The sequence below is a fragment of the Alosa pseudoharengus genome, unplaced genomic scaffold (assembly GCF_046254945.1).
Source record: "Alosa pseudoharengus isolate Yale_2024_CS ecotype anadromous, Long Island Sound unplaced genomic scaffold, YU_APseudo_1.1 YU_APseudo_1.1_scf_11, whole genome shotgun sequence".
In the NCBI taxonomy this organism is placed as follows: domain Eukaryota; kingdom Metazoa; phylum Chordata; class Actinopteri; order Clupeiformes; family Clupeidae; genus Alosa; species Alosa pseudoharengus.
The window spans coordinates 4,254,939-4,280,999 of NW_027468576.1; the positions used below are offsets into that span (position 1 = coordinate 4,254,939).

At 38.5% G+C, this 26,061-nt stretch overlaps 1 protein-coding gene across 1 annotated transcript in view; it reads left to right on the forward strand.

Annotated features, from left to right (window-relative positions):
* Window positions 1-219: 219 nt before the first annotated feature.
* The window catches only part of acbd6 (acyl-CoA binding domain containing 6), a 120,499-nt gene continuing 94,657 nt past the window's right edge, over window positions 220-26,061 (forward strand). The window contains exons 1-2 of the mRNA XM_076277784.1: window positions 220-657; window positions 20,165-20,229. Coding sequence (XP_076133899.1) covers window positions 382-657; window positions 20,165-20,229 — 341 coding nt within the window. The 5' untranslated portion in view covers window positions 220-381. The remainder of the gene's footprint in view (window positions 658-20,164; window positions 20,230-26,061) is intronic.

Here is a 26,061-nt window from a genome sequence, read left to right on the forward strand (position 1 = left end):
AGAATATGCAGATGAGTACAATTTCTGGTAGAAAGAATCCACTTCCTTTGTGATCACAACTGGATCTCTATTCTCCTCTCCATCTATTAGTAAAGATTTTATTGAGGCGTTTACATTCATGTATGCCTGGGGTGTTAGAATGACCCGGTTACACTCTAGGCCAGTGTGTGGCAGTAATTCACACACAATTTGGCCGTCTACCGGAAATAATAAGGAGAAGAAGAAGAAGTACTTCCTTGGATGTTTATTGAGGAATGCGATCAATTCAGTATTTTCAAATAGTTGGAGCAGTAACAAGCGTACAACAAACGACAAGGCAGGCCAGTCGACTAGACTGTCCTAAACTGTAACGTTTGTAGAATAGCGTGTCTAAGTAACGTTATGGCATCTCGATCTCCATCATCATCTCCAGTCTCTGCAAGTGGCTCAGGTAACGTTACAGACCCTGCACGGCCTGATACGGGAGAGCCATTAGGTTCGGATTCCGATTCAGATGTCGATTTAGGACAATTTGACTGTGGTGGAACAGACTCGGGAGTTCGACTGGAAGGAACTGAACTGGAAAATGCTTTCGAAATAGCAGCGGAGCGACTTCAAGTTATAGTCCAAACGGCAAGCAGAGAACAGTTGCTGTACCTGTATGCTAGGTACAAACAGGTGACTAACGTTGGATAACATACTATTTATATTGTTTGAGTTTTGTCATTTATAATAATAATAATAATAATAATAATAATAATAATAGGCCTAATAATAATAATAATAATAATAATTATTATTATTATTACATGAGCAGATGAACATGTGTCTCTTCTTATCCTTCGTACCATGGTCGTATAACATTATCCACTACTGAGGTCACAGATAGGCTAAACGACGTGAAATTATTAAAAAAAATAACGTTGCTTGATATTGTTTAGCCTATTTTTCATTAGGTGCTGCAAAGATATTGCAACATAGGCTGCTACGTAGACGTTTTTCTGACCAACGGCGTCATTTGTTTCCCCCTTGAGTGTAGTCAGTGGTGCATGATGAAAAAAGTATACTCTGGTCAACGATGTGCACAGAGGGAGCAGAATCCAGGGGTGGATCCAGAGCCCGTCTACGGAGAGCCTGTTCGCTCAAATAATTCCTATTAATGCCGCTTTCACAGGCTCTATGCACGACTCCATTTTGCATTCGCTTACCATGGTATATCAACTTCCTGTTTATGTTAAAACATTGGCAAATATTATCTTCAGGACCTTGTCTCATAGTATTGTAGATCGATTTTTGTGAAAATGTTGTGTACCATTCCCTCCAGCAAAAAGGTAAAGGGTTTAAAATGTTCTTAACCTAATCAAGTAACTGATATTACTGAACTGGGTTAATAAGTGTTTCTAAACTGGTCTGGCCTTGGCATGGGCGTCGGAGGCATTCTGGTGGGACATTTCAGCGGGGGGTCCGGGGGTCATCCACCTTAATTTTTTTTATGGACTAGACTCAATTTCCTGAATTCTTGTACATTTTAACAGGTTATTTAGATACTTTTATATAACAAAATAAAACTATTAATTTAATGTCTAATTTGGAACCAGCTTTGTCCTAGAGTGCCAGCAATCTAGACCATTGTTGGGATTCTGTGTAGCTACTAGTGCAGTGCCCGTTCAAACATGCTATTCCTGTAGCCCAATTACATGCCTGCAGGTAGGCCTGCTTTAAAAATAGGATGATAGGGAAAAACATAATTCCAGGTAAGCATTCAATAATGAATAGGCCTACAGATAATATAATAAATGTGAAGTGAGCAGAATTTAAGCATGGCTGCATGTGACATTTTTTACAAAGCAAAATGACATAATCCTAACAGCTGTTTTGAGTCAAGGCTATATGCTTAGCCTATTGAATAACTTGATGATAGAGAAAACAAACCATTTTGCGGAATGATGCATCATATGGAATAGACCTCTGAAGTTCGCCTACAAAAAAGCAGCCATCTTTGACATCCGGTATCTGGCGATTTTTCCTATGGGAAAATAACATGGGGATTTTGAATTATTGCATCTTTTAAACTCTCGCGGGGATGGAAAAGTCTGAAATGCAGACGTTTTCCTGAACACACTTTTGTCCTCTGCCTTCGAGTGGATACTGTGATCTCCGGTACGTGAAGGCGGCACACTTAGATTGTTGCTACCCCAGAGCTAACTTGCAATGCAACTTGCCATAGGTAGTTAGCGTCAATTAACAACTGGATCTCCTTATATAGGCAAAGATGGCCGTTTTGGTTCTTTTTTGTAGGCGAACTTCAGAGGTCTATTTGCAACGGTGTGACTCAAAAACAGTCTCTGGTGGCCTATAAGTGACATCACACTCTGTCTGCCACTCGTTGCTTGTCGCTGGTTATGCTTTGCATGTGTGGCATTCTGAGACATTCTTTAATTCGGGACCATTATCGCTCGTTTCAATTTAGGACCTTGCAGTTGGAATTGTCGTTTGTTTATTCAAAGTCTAAAGACAGTCCAAAGTAGCCTGGGCTATTCGAAGTGTCTGCTTATTGCACATAATTTTTTACGTAATTTTGAAGAGCCACTGCATATAGCCTACCCGTGTGTGTTGGCATGTTGGCGTGTTGTTGCAAAATCCGTGGAGTTATCTTGCACTCGCTTAAGTTTTTACCCGTGTAACCTACACTGATCCAATTCTGCCAAAGCCCTGCTTCTATCCTCACTGGTAGCTTACAGTCCTACAGTGCTGTGTGGGAGGGGGAGTGGCTAGCAGCGAAAGCCAATGCGTGGTTCTTTTACCGATATAGGCTATTTAACGATATCTTTTGCATTTCTTATTCAAACAACGTCAAATTCGGCAGTGCACTTACTCATGCCTGTAGCAAGACACCTGCCAAGTTTGTAATCAGTCTGACAAACGGTCAGTGAGATATGCGTGCCACAGACAAACACACACACAGACACACAGACGCTTCTTGCTTTATAGATCGATGAACACATACAATGGCTTGTTTAAAAGGTGAGACTTTAAGCTCTCACTGGGTGCAAACCGTGTATTTCTACACGCCTCTGTTCCTGAGAAATCCCAAGCTAAACAGTGGCTAGTTTTCATCAAAATCGCTAGCCTGGCGAGCCAGACCCACATTAAAATGTAGGGTCTGGGCACTCACCGTTCGCAGTGCTCAGTCCGAGGGGCGGGATAATCAGTTGTCTTTCAAATTCCCTCTGCACGCAATAGGACGCAATAGGATATTTGTTTTCAAGTAGCAGGGAATTCAAGCCAAACCGTTGCAACTCTGCCATCAATCATTATGTTAAGCCCACCAAACGACTCTATACACGATTTCAATGGCCTGATTAAGTTTCGATTTCTGGAGCTCACAAGCCAACGGAGAGTTGCTAGACTAGCCCTGGCAGCAAATGTAATTTCCGGGAAGTGATCAGCGAGACCTGGCGAGACTGCCACCTAGTGATAGACACACGAAAATGGCCTGGTTTTGACCTGACGTGCATGCGTCACTGATTCGACCCAAAGCTGCAACCGAGTTATGATAAAAAGTCCAGATAAAATGTCCAGATTGTGCGTTTTCATGAGTTTTCGATCGTCATATATTTAATTTCCCAAAATCACATATAAGGTGTGTTAGAGTGTCTAGTTTCGTAATTTAAAAAAAAAAGCTTAATACGTAAACGTTTTTGGCACTCAACGCATGGGAAGCCCGCAGTAAGCTACAATGCATGACTATGGTCCAGCTTATTATTTTAACCCTGTGTGGGTCTTAAAAAAATGCATCAAGTAATAAATGTGGTTTTCAACGCAGCCAGTTAACATGGGAGCCATCCCAATGGTTTCTTTTGTATTAGTTTAATTGTTCCTTTCAGGTCCATTTTGTGATTTGAGTTGCATTATGGAAAACATTTGTGCTTTTTACTCATTCTTGCTGCAATAATGTAACGCTGTTAGTGGTGATTTGAAGAAATTACTTCAACTTTGGGTTTGGGTCTGTAGGCTAACTTCCCATATGGTTTAGTCTTAAAACCAAAGTGCTGCTAATCTTATTTAGCTTATATTTTCATCTTTTGTTGTTTCCTGAACTTACCAGTCTTTAAAATGTTTAGTACATCTGGAGTTCTGTTATTTTTTCTTTCAGCATGAAATTAAGAGAAATTTAAAATGTTGCTGCATGAAGCCTTGTCTTCCTTGGATCCTTAATTTTGGGACACATGTTTTTACTGCAATGTGTCTGAGTGGTGTGACACAACTTGTACTTTCTTCTTTATACAGTGGTGTTCAACTGGATCTCTAAATACTGGTATTTTTTGGTATATTTTCCTTAGCTAGCGAGCATTGCAACCATAGCAACCAGACACTAGCTATAAGGCTTTCTGCACTGTAGAGATGTAAGAAGATACACTTGAGTAGTTTGATATAATATTTTGTTGCAAGTAAACATTTTTTTAAATTCTGCCACTATGCATATGGTGATATACTCCTTATACCATTTTAGTTTTCCTTTCAGAAGGTTATAAAATTAAAATGTATTGCCTTACTTTCAGTGTCATAACATTTGATAAATTGCAATACACAGCATACTGTATCATAACACCTGTATCATGGCGTATTACTATTCTAGATTCCTGGCAATACACAGCTTCCCTGTATGGCATTGCTTCAAACAAGTTTCTCACAAACAAGTTAGTTCACAGATAATAGTCTTTGTCTCAAAGTGATCAGAACGATTTGTGGATGATTGTAAACGGCTGCACATACCCATGCAACACTCAAGAAATGTAATAGGACATAGGCCTACTGTAGATAATACAATGGCTTTCTCTGGTATGAACATTGTTCAATTATGCCTTGCGCCAATTAAAGGCATCCAATGTAGTTTTGGGTATTTTTTGTGAGAGCTCCCCCTAGAGTCATAAAATATTTATATTTACAGTGCATGAAAATGTTATCCGAAGTCGTCTTCTTATTATTCTTCTAAGCAAAATTTCTGCGTCCAATTCAGCTTCAACCATTTAATGTAGAAACTTTGTTCAAACTTTGTAACGTAGGTCTTGAAAATGACACCTGTGCAATGTACTTTTCGTTTCTGTAAACGTTATACTTTTTGAAATATTAACAAAAATCAAGCTTATGACTGATTTGCACCTGTATCAACTGCCAGCTGCTCAACTAGGCCAACTCTCTCTGTGCCTCTCCATTCTACAAGGATATAAGGCACATTCCATCCAACTTTTTATCCATACATCTTCTTCAAACCATTCACTCATCCACCCAATAAACTATCTATCAACATCCATTAAACAATCTGCCTATCAACATACAATAAACTTTCTGTCTATAAACTTTAAACTTTTAAACAGTCTATAAACTTTTATTAAGCTTTGCAACCACCATGTCTATCCTAGCATCTCCTTAGTAACCATCTCTGCATTATCTATTTTAACTATACATGATATTTTACATCACAACTTTTGCATTTTCATGCACTGGGCACTGCGTCTAATTCAGCTTCAACGTAGAAACTTTGTTCGAACTTTGTAACGCAGATTTTTTGTTTTTGTAAACTTTATACTTTTTGAGATATTAACAAAAAACAAGCTTATTTTTCCCAATAGACTTTACATTAGCATTATGACATCATAAAGGGCTATTAAAGGTGTTCTAAGCGATGCTGGGTAACGTCACTTCTGCTTACCTTCAAACAAAACAGAGAGCTAGCTCGCTACTTCCTCCCCCTCCCTCCCGTGCTGCTCCCGTGCAATTGAATCTCTCCTAAACGCGCATCTCGTCTATGTTTTTATGGGCTAGGTTTGCCCAGGTTGTTTTTGTTGCCGTTTTTGGAGCCTGGGCTGTCCACAGAGATCGCGCTTTTTTTACAGTGTATTCAGTACACAGACAGCTTGCGGTTGGTTAGGTGATGTTTGCAGTAAGTGACATAAAATGTTTTAGCCTAAAAAACGCATGGCATCGCTTAGAGCAGTGGTTCTCACCTGTCCCTCATCGCTCTAAGAAAGTGGTAGGTCAAGCTTAAAATGGTCAAATTTATTGAAATACAAGTTCTAAATATATCCTCTTCAGCAGAGTTAAAATCAGCTGATATAATAACACATAAATACATAATGTGCCATTGTAAATTAAACACACACATTTCTGTTTTCCAGCAACATATTAGGAAGCATAGGCCAATATTTTACACAGCATTGTACAATATATTCAATGAAATACCAACATGCTGCATTAAATGGATCCATAATACAGCAGGGTGTCCGCGGGGTTGTAAAAAGTATTAAAAGGTAGTAAATGAAATTAGCCAAATTTAAGGCCATTTAAAAGTATTAAAAAGTAATAAACATCATCTGACGAGGTATTAAATTTTCGAACCACTAACTATGATGTTTTCCCATTTGTGTTAAGTGCAGGCCTATCTCCTAAAATTCGCGTGAATTTATTTATATTATATTAATTATATGTGCGAGTAGGACCTGAGCGATATGTCAGTGTGCGTTTGCGGTAAAAACTTTTAGCGCCCCCTCAAACTCTAGGCTATGCTCAAACTGGATATACGGCTGGCTTACTGCCTAAACTTGTTGCCAAAAGTTCGCTACCATTGACGATGTCATGGGACATTTTATTTTTTCGGACATTTGGTTAGAGGACTCGAGATTCAAAGACTGGCTTAGGCTAGTTGGCAACAGCCAAGAGGCTTATTGCCACGTCTGTAAAAAGACAATAAATGCCTCTGGATGGGAGTGAATGCCGTCAGGTCACATGGAGTCTACCAGAGCCCATTTCCACCGCTCTGGAGTCTACTAGCCAGCAAACAAGAATGGGCGACGTAATCAGAGGTGGAAGACTGCCTGGCTCATCGGCCACGTCGGGCTTCTGTCTCCACATAAATATGCGTCATTGAAGCTATCAGTATGTCTACGCTACCAGCCAGGGCTCAAGTTTTGAATTTTGCAAGGAGTGAGACTTTGTTTCTCAGGGGGGAGGGGGCGTGGCATTGGCACAGTGCCACGCCCCCTCCCCCCTGATCGAAGTACATGAAAGTCCTACGTCTGCTTGAACTACTCGTGGCGCCACGCCCCCTCCCCCGATCAACAGACCCACCCTACCCATGTCCCATCGACCCAGCTTCATGAGAGAGCACAAATTCCATTATTTCAAACACACTGTTTTATTTATTCTAGAACCCTATAGTAAATAATAATAAATAATAATAACATAAATTCTAATAATAATTTCACCCAATGGGCCCTTTGAACAGCAGTGGCTCATTCTGCTCTCAACAAACAGAAAACAACCAAATGAGAAAAAGCACATTTAGCCCCAAAATGGTCTCTTGAACAGTGGTGGTTCTGTCCGTGTGTGTGTGTGTGTGTGTGTGTGTGTGTGTGTTTGAGTGGTGTTGTAAGTGTGATACTGGGGGTCACAGTCATGAGGCCATCCTTAAAAATATTCTTGTTTGCCGTAACAGCCAAAAAAAAAAAAAAAAAAATGGGTCGGTAGGTAGGTCAATATTTTTTTTTTAAGATTCAAAGTAAAAAAAAAAGTACAATTTTGGTCATGGTGATTACGTAGGTATGAATTTAAACAAATGTGCATATTGTGACGTAACTGACTGGGTCCTCCTCGTGCCTTCAGGTGCATCACTGCAAACCTCAATCTGATGCTGGTTATGTAGACCAGCCTTTCTCAAACTTCTTTGACCTGAGGCCCAGTCATGGCAGACTTTGGGGTCATAGGGCTCATCTATACGTACCCAACCCCACTCCCTCCAAATCAAATTGTCATTATCATTATCACAATCATTATTATGCCTATATTGTTATACATGCACTTTCACTTAAATGTTTTGTGACATGCACATCAGAGGACTGCTTTACTAATGTAAGATATAATTAGTTTCATTGCTTTTGCATGGTTGCATGATGCTTGCATAAGAAAAGAAATACTTCTCAAAACAGCAACAATTATATGGGTGCTATTGTTTTGGGATGTTTCCCTCATGCAAGCATCATACATTGGTAGGAAATGGAGAAAAAAAAACATGTTTTTTTAATGAAGTTTAATTTTAATGCCTGAATGTAAGGATTCAGGAAACACAATACCAGCTTTTTTGGCGAGCAGATAGGCGTAAATCACTGATCTGTTGATCTTTAACAGATAGAAAGAAGGCTACAATAGCTTTTGGCCATGTTATATTCAAATTTGACTATACAATACTCAGTGCTATACAGTGTATTATACAGTCTCTGCTCTGTTTCTATGGAAGTTCCAAAAATCAACGTTGTTCTATTAAGTGTGGTTAAACAATTAAATAGCATTCAACAGGTTGAAGCGGAGCTTTGATACCAACGTTATCGATTCGTTTCAGTTTCTGTCGCGCAGACGCCTGCATTGAATGAACGCTCATACCACCACTTTATTGTATGGCTCCATGTTTAATGACATCGATAGCAGAAACGTTTCTTTTCTTTTTTTGTCGGTCCGCGGTATCTTGATCAACTGCGCAGCGAATTATCAGACGAAGCACCGGGCCTAATTTCACTCCACGACTCCGCGGACCAGCAGTCTCCACGTTGCGGACCGACATCAAAACAAAACTATTTCCTGATTGGTTGAGAAATCCTATTTTCTGATTGGCCGATAGGTTAGTAACTGAACAGCAGCTCTATGAGCTGAATGAGCGCACAGACAGCAACATTGTGTGACACGTTTGTAAAATATAGCCCTTAGAAATTTCTGTGCGGGCAAGTTAATCATTTCTCGGAGTGAGAAATGCCATGTGTGGCGTGTGAGCGTGTAAAGTCATTAAAATGCGTGTGTCTCACGCTCAATGCGTGAGACTTGAGAGGTCTGCTACCAGCTGTCATTGTCATCCAAAAAAGTAATAATTTCCGCCATCGCGTTTTCAATGACACAGGCTGTAAGAGCAGCAGACATAGCCTAAACTAGGCCTAGCCTACACACAGTATCACAATAACCCATTTTCAAATTAAAAGTCCCCATAAAGGCAAAAGGCCTTTTCATTCAAACAAATATATAATTAAATGAAAACAAGAATATAACATGTAAACATATGCACATGTTATAAGGGGATATTTGCAATGAGTTACCCCTGCCTTGACTACAGAATAGAGGTTAAATATAGGCCTGACAGTGTTGCTTTGTTTAGGCTATAAGATAAGGTTTAGGCTATACGATTTAACATTTTCTACCCTCAGTAAATGTCATGTTAAGGTTAGTTTAACAGGTGTTACCTTTACATTATTCAAAGCTTGCTCAGGAGCTATAGGGTTATTCCCTTGATGTAGTATGTGATGAGATCAAATTCCCAATAGACTTGCTTAAAATTAGTTGAATATAAGAACCTGTGTAGGTTTGTATAGGCTGTATTGTAATGTATTGTATTAGTTTCCACAAAATTCCCCAGAAGTCACCATTTAAGGGGTTATTTTTCAAACTTTTTGTCGCAGGGAGCATGCAGGCCCAAAAGTATTTTATCACATGGGGCCCACATTCTCCAGCAGCACCCAATTAATAATTAGTATTTTTGTAAAATGTGACAGCCTATTTTTGAATGTGATACCTTGACTGGCAAATTATATGAGACAGCAAGGGTGTGTGTGTGTGTGTGTACTGCCTATGGTCGTGGGCCTTTTTAGAAGAAAGTCCAGTATACCTTTTCTGATTTTCATTTGTCATTTTGTCTTGATTGAGAGAGAATGATAGTGAAAGAAAGAGTGTAGTGCTGGAGAAGTGGTGTGTGCTCTTCCTACACATAACAATGAAATAACTTTTTTTTATCTTGGGTTAGGATTAAATAACAAATAATTGTGTATAGGCCAGTGTTTTTATTGAAGCAAAAAAGGAACAAAATATCAAGTAACTGTAATAATTGATACTTGATTTAAATTGTAAGCATTGCAAAGCAAGTAACAAAAATGACAGTAATCTGTTACTTTATAATTAGTTACCCCCAACACTGAATTTCGAAAGGTTGCCGCTAGTTGCAGCTCGAAGTCGTGTTGGTATTAAACAATATTGTGAAGGTATTAAAAAAGGTATTAAAAGGTATTAAATTCAACTTAAGAATTTCTGTATATACCCTGTACAGTCATACTGAGCACTGCTGGTTGGGAAATAAACTTTGCAGGGCTGGGACAACGCGTCGACATAATCGATGACGTCGACGCAAAAAATACGTCGACGCAAAATATGCGCGTCGATTCGTCAAGCATAACGTGTGCTGCTTAATATTTTTAATTTTACACCTTCAGTGTTTTCCATACGTTGACTAATCTGTGGCTGGGCGCCACAAAATCAAAATCGGCCAGCACACATTGATGTTCTATGTTGTACTATTTCAAATAATTACATTGAGCTGCACTTTTTACTCACGCAGCCTTTCCTTGCCCCGCCCGCTCTCTCTCATAACGAGCCCGCTGCTCCTCCTCTGCATGTGCATTTAACAAAATATTCACGATTGTTGAAGGATTGTTGTTGCCACATAGAAGCACTGCATAGAACACAGTGGGCTAAATTGCTATTAAATCCGCTTAGCATCGTGACCATGCTGCGCAAATTTGTTCAAAACTGCTGCATTAAAGTTAAAGTAAACTCTGCTAAGGTCTTATCCCAACATAGTACATTGAGGAGACTAAACTAAGTTAAGTTACAGTATGCAATCAAGCAGTATCTCAAAGCTAATGTTAGAATACTGTTTGGATGTCAAGTTTAGCATGCTTACTTACAGCTGCTTGTTTTTCGTTACTAATGCAGGGCTCATTTTATTGACTCTGAATGTTTGTAAAATCCCGATGTAAATGGAAGGGTGTTTTCCAAGACTCAAAAGTGCTTGTCCCAAGGAGAAGTACGAACCGTTATTTGAACTAACTACGTTATGAATGCATCCACACAGCAGCCTTTTAACTGTGTTAATGTTGTCTTAGTGATGTTGTCAATTAGACCTAAACACTACTGAACTTTATTGAATGCTACCTCTGACTAAGAATGCATTACTTCGCACTTGTATAGTCTTTTATTTTGGAATCTTAAGAGCAATAAACATATATTGCAATGTTAAATAATTCATGTTTAATTCATTCAGATATGTAAATAAACATGTATAAGTTGCTATTAGTCAATTAATAAGGAGATAATCGAATCGAAATCGAATCGGACTGAAAAAATGAATCGTTAGATTCATCGATGCATCGAAAAAATAATCGCTAGATTAATCGTTTAAAAAATAATTGTTTATCCCAGCCCTAGATGTGATGTACTGTAGGCCTACTGTTTAATACATGGGATTACTAGAGTGGACTCCGAATCAGACGTTTCAGCGATTTCACTCAGATTCTCAAAGGTATAATACTGTCGTGATCGAGGCACCTGTCCTGTCGTCAAGAAATGTTCATTAGTGAACGTGCTTGCAGATTCAAACATGGCCTACTGGTCAGGTCTGTGTGTGTTTCACTAATTCACAGATTGGGATAAATGCAGAGACCAAATTTCCCTCACGGGATCAAAAGAGTATATATACTTATACTTATATGCGCTCTTCCTCCAAGAAGAGGCGACTCGGAGCTCAAACACTCGTGACAGCACTTTACCTCGTGAAAGCCACCTTGCCTCGCTGTGAAACAGTACAGCCTTTTGGTCAGCTTCCATCTCCTCGCAAAGTCCGGAGAATAGACACGCTTTTAAGGGCCGGGTCTTGATGAAATTCACCACTCACAACCTCGTTCAAAATCTCATTCAGGTCGGGACTAACTAAGCTGCCTTGACACGAGCGCTTCCCTATGAATAACACAGTGCGTCCATTGCGCATCGGGTGCTACCTGGGCCTAGGCTACAGATAAAAAAATAAATTTAAAAAACTCCTGTTTTTCACGTCAGTTCGCGCCCCACAGTTTGAGAAACGCTGGCTTAGAGCACCTTTAACGACTTGCAATCAACTGCACTTGTGCTCTCTCACTGACTGCAGCAACTTCAATGGAACCTCTTCTCTGTGTCTCTCTCCATTGAACTGGATGGCTCACTTTTCTCTTCCCCACTTTCTTTCCCTTCTTTTTCTTCACTTCATCCCTTAAACTATCTCTCTATCAACATCCAATAAACTATCTACCTATGCACATCCATTAATTCACTATTAAATAATTTAAACTACTCTACTATTGAACTGTTCAGCCATTCCAACTGTCAGTTGTCATCAACTATGACTCCCGCCAACTGTTTTCTATGCCTAAAACTGTTTCAAAATAAAAGTCCTCACTACAATAATTCTCTATTAAATGATTTAACAATTTACACTATCCAACAATTTACACTATCCAACTATTTAACTGTTCACCCATTCCAACTGTCAGTTATCATCAACTGTGACTCCCGCCTCTTCCCACAACTTTTTCAAAATAAAAGTCCTCACTACAATAATTCACTATTAAGTAATTTAACAATTTAACCAAATGGATCTCAATACAAATGTCAGGTTTTTGCCTGAAATTGCCCTGTGCCTATTTACAAGGGCATTGTTCCCACCTCTTTTGGGGCCTACCATCAAATGTTGGACCTCTATAGAAAGCAGAGAACCTGTAGATTACTTTTTCTTCCCTATGACTCCAGCTAACCTATGACTCATCAACTATGACTCCTGTTACCTCTGCCCACAACTGTTATATAAAAAAAAAATAAAAGTCCTAACTACAAAAATTCCCTATTAAATAATTTAACTATTTAACTGTTCAGCCATTCCAACTGTCAGTTGTCATCAACTATGACTCCCGCCAACTGTTTCCTCTGCCCACAACTGTTTCCAAATAAAAGTTTGTTTTGCATTTTCATGCACTGGTAATTCCTCGGAATTACATTTTCTAGTTTGCTTGTCGTTGTAAATACTTCTCATGGCTTGAGTCCCTCCCTCTGTACGCACTTCATACACTTTTGTTTTGGAGCCTAAGGACTAGCAACAGGCTAAGACTATCTCCAAAGAGCTGTATCTACTAACCAGGTAATGTTTCACGATTAACGCGAGATGCATCCAGGTCGAAGAGACTTTAAGTTGCAAGGCTGGTTTTCCACTGCGGGTCGCTAAACAGCTATGCTCTATGGCTATACTAGGTGAACGATTCTCCTATTACAAGTTTGCTCATTCATCATTGACCAAAATGATGATGTAGGTAATTTTTATTTAATAATTGAGCAGTCCTAGTATATGTCCTCTGATAGTATCTTTTTTACTACCATATTTCTCTTGAGACTTAATCAGGACGATGAAAGGTCAGGATCCAAGCTTTATTCTGTTACAAGCAGCGAGGGTAAGAAATGGTCTATGGTCTCTGTAGGCCATGGCACAGGCCATGCCATGGCCTCTGTGGATCCCCCTCTCTCTCTCTCTCTCAGTTCTCCAGGTTCTAGTTCTTCTTAGTCTAAGTCTGACAAACATTTCAGTTTAGTTACTTTTGAATGCTTTAAACAAAGAAAGAAATGGCGCCAAAAACAATCCCACGTGATTGGTTCTCCACTTGGCATCAGACACACCTACTCACACCTATCTCACACCTATCTGAATAGCATGAGGAGAGATATCTTATATATCAGAAATATCACTTATAGAATGTTCCAAACATTCTCACAATCAAATCATTACAATCCTTGTACTGAGACTATTACAATTATACCAAACATGAATACATTTACAGTTAATAACACAAACATATAATTCACCTAAAGTTAACTATAAGGTCTTTGTTTAACCCAAAGACAGAACAGAGGTGGACAAATGGTAGGAGCCAGTGGGGAGCATTTCACACCTATCTGAAGAACAAAAGGCATCTAGACAGGCTTTCACTTAATTCAAGGATAAACAAAGGATGCTTGCATACAGACCAAAGACAGACACAGGGTACACATGGGTACAAAATCACAAATGACCATAAGAACTACACAGTATTCAAGTCATAAAGACTTGAATCATTAAACTGTTCACATAAAATTATCATACAGAAATATTCCCTTCAATTCCCCCTTTTCAAGTCATTAAAGACTTGAACATCTAAACTTGCTTACATAAATTATGAATCAGCTTATTAACAACAGAGGACTTTTAGGGTGTGGAAGGAGGTTACAGATAAAAATAACAACAGTAGAAAGACTGACATCGTCTATCATAGAAACAGCTAAGAAAATGCAACCAAAGCCAGTTTCCATTCTTCATGTGGTGCACAATGTTTAGTATGTGTATGTGTGTGCAAAATGTGCTTAGGGCGGCGCTTGGCTCTATTAATAGGGGGCGTTCCCCCACACCCTGTGTTCCTCTTCTTTTTTCTTCAATGTTTCCTTCTCCAGTTAAAGTATACCAACAAAATAAAAATTCTCTAGTCTGTAGGTCAGGGTCGACTACCTGGAACCTTCGGATCCTTGCTGTTTTTGGGGGTTATTCTGCCCACAGCAGGTCCACTATTCTAAATTGCTTTCTCGTGATGTTCTGACCAAGGTCCTTTTGTGGGATGGTACACCAGACTTCCAAATGCATAGCGGCTCTCCCAAGGACACTGTGAAGTCTGCTGGGGTGACTTCAGAGTCTGTAAACAGATCTTGCAAATACATGTAGTCTTGGAGCAAAAAGGTTTTAGCTGTCATTCCAGTACTAATAAGGAAATGATTATTCAGTGGAGTTCAACATTTTTCAAAGATGACGTCAGCTGCAGTCAGGTCTGTCTTGACCTCTCAGTTATACCTCCAAACACGCAAACAATACAGTACATGAACTTTGAGGCTTGTGATGCCTCAGAACAGAATTCCTAGTAATAATGTAAACATTTCTTATGAAAGTGGTACAAAACAACAAACAAACAACATAAAAATGAAAGTTTAACCTATATGTTTTCTAATGAAATTAAAATATATCAGCAGTTAAGGCAAGCAAACAGACCATCAGAAATTAAACCAATGAGAACAAGGAAAAAATTAAATTAAAATAAAATAGCAACACAGCCAGAAAAGACTCAAATGAGGATTATATAAAATTATCCTCCTGTTATCTTAGCACCTATAATGGAATTGGGAAATCTGTAACCATATCATCTGAGCAACAAGTATTCCTAGTCAGGACAAACTGAAAAGGAAATCAAATGAAATAAACCGTAGCATAAAGAAATAAAAGGTGCAATAGAATAACAAAAAATAAAATTCAAAGTCAAAGAGAATCAAATCAAAGAAAGTATAGAAATGGTATTAGTTACTACCAGCATCTGTACAGCCTAGGTGCTTTAAAGCAACAGAAACTTACAGAGTCAAGCAGTGTCTTGCAGTTTCACACGTCAACAAAAGTATGCTAATGTTTTCAGTTTCTCAATTGGAGACAGTCACACCTACAGTATGGGTCTTCTAACATAGCAGGGCTATTTACCTCCAAACAGTTACTACACATTTGCATCAGATCAACAGCAAAAGAAAAAATCCACAGACTCATGTGGGTAGGGTATCCCTTTCTTTAAAGAGATTTTGCATTAGGAGTGAGGGTCAGTAAAACAAAACATTAGGCATTTAGATTTGGCATTAGAAGTGAGGGTCAGTAAAACAAAACATTAGTCATTTAAAACAAAATGACAATTTGAGCTATAAAACCAGTAAACTTAGAGAAGAAAGTATTTTAAGTCAATACCATCTCTCTCCCCCTTTTTATAGTTTCTTAACTATAACCAAATAAAAGTAATTTCAAACATAAAGAACTCAAGTTGTGGGTATGAATCCATTCAATTGAACATTTGCCCACATCAAACAAGGCGTAAACATGTAGCAAACATTTCCCATTGGCATACAAGCAAAAATAAAAATCTGTCTTAACATGTTAAACCCCAAAAGACAAAATAAATTAAAGAAAGACAAATGGTTGAAATCAACAATGGTTCATATCTCCCCAGTGAAGTTCCTTTGTGTCCATGGGGGAGAAGCTGGGGGGTTGGTTATAGAATACAGTGATGCTAAAACAAAGGCAGTGAGATAAGATAGCAAAAGGTGTGAAAACTTTTGACCCAAGAAAACAAAGACAAAAGAAAGAACATCATTTCAACATTCAACAGTTCAGGTAATCCTGTTTCATAGTTTGATGAAACTTAAAGGCAAGAAAAGTTTAAAATAAAAATTGAAGTTTAAAAGAATCCTGATTGAAGTCCTTGATCCTGATAAGATTATAAGCTTGCAACAATTCCTCACCCATACATTTCAAAACAGAAGGACTTGAAACAAAAAATGGAAACAAACACATATAAAGAAATAAACAAATTTCACACACACAGGGCCGGCCCACACGCGCATTCATTCATACTGGACACACACAGACACACACAGCTCCATGGAGCTGGAGGACAACTTTAAACGGGCTGCAAGAATATTTTCCTGCTTAAAAAAAAAACGGAACAAAAGAAGGCATTTTCGTTATGTGCTCTCATGTTAGCTCTAGACACAGACATCGAGGCGCCTCTAGCGGCAGCTAGTTAGCTCAGGCGTACTTAAGAGGCCTAACCATGCTCTCTTGAGCTTATGCTGTTTGAGCTTGAAAAAGGTTATTAGCCTACGACATGAATCCATGTTTCATCATCCATCATAAGTCTCCATAATTTTTTTTTTTTTTATCAATTTGACGAACACAGTATCATATCCACTCCAATGTCTTTACTTTAAACGGTGGAAAACGTCATTCGACGCCCCAACTATTACATTACGCTTTTAGTTCAACATCTTTATAGGCTACTTCAAACTGTGATCTTAGTTACACAATCTAAAGATGGTTTCATACATCTGTTATGACCAGCAACACTCTTATGCAATTTCATTTTCAGGTGAGAGTCTAGGCAAGCAGTCCCCCAATGTAGCCGTAAAAATGAGGCGTGGCCAGAAACCCCAGCTACCCTGAAAAGCCTAATCCGATAAGCTCCAGATTGTGTCCACAGGACCGAATATGTTTCTGTCTAAAACATATATGGCTATTTCCAGAACTATTGTTCTAACGCCAGTCTCATAGAGACGAAAGTATTCTCAATGATACTTACGGGCCATTTACAGGAACAAAACAAGCTTGTTACTAACGCCCAACAGAGCTCCCTACTGGAACCCGATAGTCTGACAAAAACTATATAAGACTTTAACTCCCTATTATCTCACCACCAGAAAATATCAATTGCCTTACCTTAAGAGTGTGCCGTCAAAACTCGATGTTGAAGATCTCTTATCCAAGTTAATCCAAAATTTTTATCTCGGTGGAACCTCCATAGCTGGTAGTATCTTTTTTACTACCATATTTCTCTTGAGACTTAATCAGGACGATGAAAGGTCAGGATCCAAGCTTTATTCTGTTACAAGCAGCGAGGGTAAGAAATGGTCTATGGTCTCTGTAGGCCATGGCACAGGCCATGCCATGGCCTCTGTGGATCCCCCTCTCTCTCTCTCAGTTCTCCAGGTTCTAGTTCTTCTTAGTCTAAGTCTGACAAACATTTCAGTTTAGTTACTTTTAAATGCTTTAAGGCGAGACACTACAGGTGAATAGGGTAACATTTTTAAATAATATACATCACCATGAAACTTCCTCAGTTGATTACTTACACAAGTATGAACAAAAAATGTATTACAAGTTTTTGAAATTCGAATGTTTAATTATGCAAATTAGGCATTATCTCATTAAATATGCGCACATTTGCATATATTTTCGGTAGATAGATCTGAACATATGATAAAGCCTGGTACAAAATTATTCTTTCATTTTGTTTGCATACAAGATAAAAATAAAATTACAGAGGGATTTCAGGATATCTGCTTTCATTACCTAGGAAATCAGAATATACTGTCCATAGCCTTAAAAAATCGATTTTTGCCTTATATTTTTGATTAAAATGTCACATAAATCAGGCCAGGAATGATTTATTAACAAATCCTTCTGTAAATATCTTCAGAATACTGCTAAGTGTATATCTGGAAAGTTTGGTGTACATAGGTGCTACATAGGCTGAGATGTTTCTACTGGAAAATGAGAAAAACTCAATTTGAGAAAACAGCCTCGGAACACAGCCAAGAGATTCCGTTCTCAGCCTAGACTCGCCTTTGAACTTTCGCAATTGGTTGCGGTTACAAAGGAAGTGTCCATATATGGATAGCACAACGTCATGCAGGAAAAACAGAGCTTTCCAACGGTACTACACATGTTAAATCAGACCATTTAATGTTGACCTGTATGTATTTAACATGCATAGGATGGATCTTATTCAACAGCCTATGATTATTGTAATGAAATTGCAACTGTGCTGTGGCACAACAGACTTTTGTCATTTGTATTATAGGCTGGAGTGAATACCCTATTTGAAAATCTATACATTTGAAAAGGCAACACCCCCAACCCACAAAAATAAACGTCCTCACCTAAGTAGGCCCTTCTGTAAAAGACCGCCTACTTTCTTCCATTAAATGAGAAAGAAGAAAGTAACTCCATGTGTATTAGAGTTATATAGGTTAAAGAAGGCTTCGTCACCTGTAGAGCAGTGTCATTATATTGTCACATCAAAAAAACTGCAATTTCTATATAACCTTGAGCACAGAATTGAGGACACAGATATATGGCAGTGTGTTAATCAGATTAAGTCATATTAAACATTAAAGATGAGTGGTTTATGGACGTAATAAATAAATAAATATGAAAATGTTCCCTTTTTTCTCTTAAAGCAACTGTGTGCCACTTTTGAGGTATGCTTTTATCAGGCAGCTTAGTTGTGGTACCATCATCAATTATATATTGATGGTGTACGGTGATGTAAGGTGATGAAAGACAAACACATTTGACGTTCCCATCCAGGATATGCACTTTGTAATTCTGTGACATTGCTGACTATATTGCCAATAGACACCAGTTAGCAAGCTTCTAGCACTGCCGGTGAAGTTTTGCATGAGAGTCATTGCGTGTCAAATCAGATAAGGTTGTTGCTTCACAGTCTCAGATTTTGTTCTAACTTTGTCTATATCATCAATGAGTCCTAAAACCAAGACCTGTGAAATATTTCTGTGCAAATCTTCTGCCTTCATATCTTTCACACCTTGAAATTCTTTAATTTTTACAGCTTGAAAAACACATGCCGTGTTTCGGCATTAATATCTTGACAAATGTTTTCCCTAGCCTCCTCAAATTTTCTAGGGTGGAAGACCAACTCATAATAAGCATGTGTAAACAAAGTCTGTACTAAATGTCTCCTGACTTTCCAAAGGGCCCTAGATTTAGGAAAAATATGCATTAAGTGTGATATTGAGGGTATTAAAATACCGTTTTTTCCCCATTTGATATCAGTTACTATTTCATCTTCAGATACATCAATGTATTAATGTTTTCCCACAATTTGAAGTCTCCACAACAAATTACCATAACAATAATAAGGATAAAAACAAGGTGTGTGCGTATTTTTGTATATGGATATTTATTGTATCAAAGTCCCATTCACAGATTAAATGCATGTAGTTACAGGTGTTTTAAGAACACCAAAATAAACATTTACAATAAACAATAGATGCCCCCTCAGGTGAAACACAGCATAGCATTTTGCTCCTTTAACAAGGCATTAACTCCTTTGGGATGAAGAAGAACTTAACATATTCTTTACACTACGCTCACACCAGTTGAAGAGATGACAAGCTATTCAAACCAATAAAAGAACAATTATAAAATCAGTGAGACTGTGGTACATAATTACTAATGATTGAGTCTTACTGAGAACATGTTTGTCTTCCATTCTACAAAGTTTGGTCAGGCTAGGAATAATACTTTTTAAGATATGAATGTCCAAATATGGCCTCCAAGATGAGGTCTTTTAGAGAGTGTAAACAATCAAGGGCAAAAATACTATGAAAACAATAGAATTGAACAAAAATATTTACATGTTTTAGTTATGGAAACTAAACATTGTGTAGACAAACTTTGAGGAAAATCTGAGTCGTTCTGAAACCATTTTCCTGGATTGTGTCTGATTTGATACGAAATGACAAGTGCTCTTTTGAAGGTAATGTAATGTGTCCTTGCATTTTACCTGCTGCCATTCAATTGCACAATCCAACATTGTCATAGATGACTGGCATTATGCTTAAAACTGTTTATTTACTCATGCCATCTTGTGATATGCCTATACAGGTCAAGAATGGGAAATGTGATGCAGCGAAACCTGGCTTTTTCGATTTTGAGGGCCAGCGGAAATGGTAAGTCACTCTGCAGATTAAATGTACAGTATGTATATACAGTATGCTGTTCTTCCCTACATTCAATGTTACATTTTGCACTCTATTTCTTCAAGTCTGTCCACTTCATATATGCAATAAGACTTAGCATAGTTATGCTTTAGTTTATGTTGTGAGTCGCTTTGGATAAAAGTGTTTGCTAAATACCATAACCATAGTACTTACTTTTCCTGCACTTATCTGTAAATAATACCGTGTTTATATAGGGCTAGGATGGTAACTGCATTACCGCAATACCACGGTCACACGATGCCTACCGCGAGTCTGAGCTCGTCAAAAAAAACTGCAAAAAAAAAATAAATAAATAAAACATTCCTGTGAAACGTTGGCCTGCATATAGTGTGTAATGTCGGGATGTGTTATGCGAGGGGTTTATTTATTAAACTTATCATCAAAAGATGGAGCAAACCCGAACTTTCGCGTGTTGGGGATCGCAATGTTCCATGACATAACATTCCATTTGTGTTTACTACTAGCTAAGCTTTACACCCTTACTATATTTGGTGTTCAGTTGTGAAAATTAGTAAACAAATTCATGTTAAATTGCAAGTGAGCAATACACCAAAGAGCTCATTATCACACACTACTCACTGTCTCTCTCTCTCTCTCTCTCTCTCTCTCTCTCTCTCACTCACACACACTCGCACACACACACACATACACTCTCCCTGTGTTAGGTTGCCTCACCAAATAGGTCTATCCCAGACATAATTATTATAGGTTATTTGGTAGTAATGGTAAATGCTGCAGATGCACAAATCCACATTTATATCCTATTACTCAATTGATCGATGCAATAATCGATAGAATACTCGATTCAAAAAATAATTGATAGCTGCAGCCCTTGCTGTGTGTGTGTGTGTGTGTGCCTGTGTGTGTGCCCATGTATGAGTGTTTGTGTGTGTTTGTCCTGCCTTTTATCTCAGCAGAAAGAACATTTCAACATCTCAATGTCTCAACATTCCCTACCGGCAACCCTTTGCTCAATACATCTACAGGCTGATTCACTAAATGTACACCTACAGTTAAGAACAAAATTAATCATACCCCTGGCAAATATTGATTTAAAGTTGATTTTCTCTTGACTAATATGTTTTTTATGACTGAAAATGACACTGCCACATGACAAAAGGTTGTAAGACAATGTGGTAGAAGCAAGGAAGTGGCAGCCCATAGAACACCTGGCTAAAAAGTGCTGAAATTTGGCAGAAAGTTTTGGGACACTGCAGCCGTATAGCGCCACCAGGTCAAAACTGGTCAAAATTTAGCCGAAAATTGAACCCCTGGGTCGATTGATTCAGGACCGTCCCGTGATAACTCTCACCAATTTACAGAGATCTATGCCCAACACTCTAGCGCCACCAATGGGTCAAAACTGGACTCACATTCATGCATGATCATTGATCATTGATCGGTGCGATATTCACACATCAGGCACCGTTGGAATCATTGGACTGACCTGAGTTCAGTGACCCCTATTAATTCACTTTCCGCCATATTGGACGTCCACAAATATTGGATTTAGTCCAAACTAGGGATGTAACGATTACCGGTATAATGGTAAACCACGATAAAAATGTTGACGATAATAATTACTGTTTTCATTTCAAACATCATGATTATCACTGTTGATTACCGCGATGTGGAAACCGTGTGTTTAATCCTTCCCAGCTTCATCCGAGCCTGCTTTTGACATACAGTAGGCCTGGTACAATGGAACAAAACTGGTACCCTACTGATTCTGTTGTCTAATTTATGGTTTTAACTACGATTTGGATTAGGCTACACCTGATTTTAAAAGGCGGAACTTTTTCACCGCAAAATGTGCACTGTATCATGTAGCCACTCTGCGTCTTTTTATGTTCGCGTCCACATTAAATCCATTCCACTCACGTTATCAGGAGAATACAGTAGCCTAAAGTTTTATTTTGAACTCTTACTTTGTTCTCACTCATTGCATCCAAATAACAGAAATAGCAAACTCCAAGTTATGGTAGGGTAAGTTAAGCTATAAGCAGATAGCCAATTAAACATGAACACTTTTTGAAACTATTTCAGCTTGTGTAGGCCTATCAGTGCTTTCTGAACATATTGAACACACTTTCAGAAATACCGTGATAATACCGAAAACCGTGATAATTTTGGTCACTATAACCGTGAGGTTAAATTTTCATACCGTTACATCCCTAGTCCAAACTCCGAGCCGCACAAACAATACTTGTCAGATTTTTCAATTTCAAGTTTGTTTGCCCAAATATCAATATGGCGACGAAGCCGCCAAACAGGAAGTGGACTAACATCTCGGTTACTCTTTGAATTAACATAACAAAACTTGATACCATTAGTCAGGACACTGTCCCAATGACTCACAGCAATTTTTATGCATATTCATTGAACGCTCTAGCGCCACCACCAGTTCAATGTTGGACATGCATTCATGCGCGTGATCCTTGACTCTTTTGTCTGATTTTCACAATTGAGGTAGCGTCTAAATTCTTGGACCATCCCGAGATCAGACCCCTATCGCATCACTTTCCGCCATTTTGGACCTCCGCCTTATTGTATTTAGTCCAAACTCTACGAAAAGTTTCAGTGGTTACAAATTTCATCCGATTTTCACGGAATTTGGCGAAGATGATCTGCAGACCGACCCGCACAAATGATACTTGTCAGAATTTTTAATTTCAAGTTTATTTGCCCGTGACGGCCAATCACACATGGCGACGATGCCGCCTAACAGGAAGTGGGCTAACATCTCGGCAATGCTTTAATGTATGAAGTCCAAACTTGGTACAGGGACTTGGTATCTGATTGTGAGGACGCACTAGGAAATTGGCATCATTTGGCCTCTATAGGGGGCAATGCAATACAAGAAGTGAGCTTGTATCTCAGCAACGCTTTGATGTACGAAGTCCAAACTTGGTATAAGGACCTGTTACCTGATCATGATGACACACTAGGAAATTGGCATCATTTGGCCTCTATAGGGGGCACTGCAATACAGGAAGTGAGCTCGTATCTCAGCAACGCTTTGATGTATGAAGTACAAACTTAATACAGGGAAAAAGTAGCTGATTGTGAGCAAGGAAAGTGGTCTCATTTGGCCTCTAGGGGTGCTGTAATAAAGAAAGTGATCTCAGCAACTCTTTGGTGTATGAAGTCCAAACTTGGTAGAGGGACATGGTAGCTGATTGTGAGAGCGCACAAGGACATTGGTGCAATTTTGCCTCTAGGGGCACTATTACAAAGTAAATGAGCTTATTTCTCAGCCGTTCTTCATCCAATTGCCATCAAACTTGCTGTGAGTGCCTGCTAATGCCATGGCAACGCCATTCCTCCTAGCACACTGCTAGGCCCCCACATTGCTGCTTGCAGCTATATTCTTTAGAATTCTACTTCTAATTCTAATTCTACAATAAGCTTATTGTGTGGTTATGCTACATGACAGAGATACAATATACTCACTATTGTAATGAGGAGAACTACTGTAGCTCTTTAAATGGTATAGTTAATAGGTTTGAGTGTAACGCACCTTGTTTTTAAATATTCAAACATTATTAATTTGAATTTAATCATAAACATTTTTAAACAGATAAATCTTATTTTTAACTTATTTTCTAGTGTAGATAGTGTATGAGAAATAGACAATTTTGTGTTCTCCTCAGTGAAAAAAAAAAAAAAAACAATCAATGTATCACCTTTGGTTCAGAAGTTATGATCAATTTACTCATAACTGCAAGTTGCAGTAACCAGTAGAATGAGTAGAATGTTTTCATTCCCTAATTTGACATCTGACCCGTCAGCGCTCCTCGTCCAACCCACAACTGCCCTTAATCTTGTGATTCATCTCCATGATATAATGGTCATGTAACAAAAATAAGATGTTTTACCATCTAAGCAAGATGCATAGCTAAATATTGGATGTCTTACTATATTCTGAAGAGGCAAAATCAATTGTGGGGAGGAAAGAGAAAAGCTGACGTACAGACTAGCTGATGGTGACTGCTTCTCTGTGTGCTTCAATCTGCTATGAAAACTAGAATAAAGAGACACTGGCACATGTGTTAGGTTTACAGAAGGGAAAAATCATTTTATTTAGAAACTAGTGCAGTGCCCATTCAAACATGCTATCCCTGTAGCCCAATTACATGCCTGCAGGTAGGCCTGCTTTTTTTGTGAAGTGAGCAGAATTTAAGCATGGCTGCAAGTGACGAATCCTAACAGCTGTTTTGAGTCAAGGCTAGATGCTTAGCCTATTGAATAACTTGATGATAGAGAAAACAAACCATTTTTGAAATTTGCAACAGTCTCTGGTGGCCTATAAGTGACATCACACTCTGTCTGCCACTCGTTACTTGTCGCTGGTTATGCTTTGCATGTGTGGCATCCTGAGACGTTCTTTAATTCGGGACCATTATTGATAGTTTCAATTTAGGATCTTGCAGTTGGAATTGTCGTTTGCTTATTAAAAGTCTAAAGACAGTCCAAAGTAGCCTGGGCTATTCGAAGTGTCCGTTTATTAAACATCATTTTTTACGTCATTTTGAAGAGCCACTGCATACTTGTGTGTGTTGGCGTTTTGTTGCAAAATCCGCGGAGTCATTTTATGCAAGCAAACTGCATACAGGGAGTATTTATTGTTGAGGTCAGACATGTTAACACATCTTGCACTCGCTTAAGTTTTTACCCGTGTAACCTACACTGATCCAGTTCTGCCAAAGCCCTGCTTCCATCCTCACTGGTAGCTTACAGTACAGTGCTGTGTGGGAGGGGGAGTGGCTAGCGGCGAAAGCCAATGTGTGTTTCTTTTACCAATATATTTAACAATATCTTTTGCATTTCTTATTCAAACAGCATCAAATTTGGCACTGCACTTACTCATGCCCGTAGCAAGACATCTATTGGTCAGCGAGACATGCGTGACATTAGGACACACAGACACACAGACGCTTCTTGCTTTTATAGATAGATAGATAGATAGATAGATAGATGTCTCAAACAATTTCATTAAATAATCAGGAACAAAAACTTTAGGTAACTAACATAAACAAACATTTACAAACAAGCAAATATTAGATCTACAAAAATGACAAGACACCAGTATAACAAAGATCAACAAAATGCTTTAACATGGTTAACAAAACAATTTAAACTTTACAAGAAATTCAATGCATTTTACAATCATACAACATACTGTATATAATTTCATTGTATTTTTGTACTACGCATAAGGTAATACACTGCCGTTCAAAAGTTTGGCTTCAATTTCCATTCCACTCCATTATAGACAGAATACCAGCTGAGATCAGTTGCATTGTTTTTTTTAATCAGGGCAGCAGTTTTCAGTTTACATTATGAACTTACATTATTGCAAAAGGGTTCTCCAATGTTTTCAGTTAGCCTTTTAAAATGATATCAAATTAGTAAACCGAATGCCTTTGGAACATTGGATGAATGGTTGCTGATCGTGGGCATCTGTGTACCGTATTCCAGACTATAAGTCACACTTTTTTTTCATAGTTTGGCTGGTCCTGCAACTTATAGTCAGGTGTGATTTATATATGAAAATATATATAATTGAACATTATATGTTAATTCATATTAACTGACATAAAACCTACATGAAACATTACCGTCTACAGTCGCGAGAGAGCGCTCTAGGCTTGTGGAATGAGATCGGGACCTTCTGACATCAACGCAATTGATTCGGCCACCATATTGGATTTAAAGTGCCCATATTATAAATCACTTTTTCTGGGATTTGATGTGTTATTGTGTGTCTCTGGTGCTTCC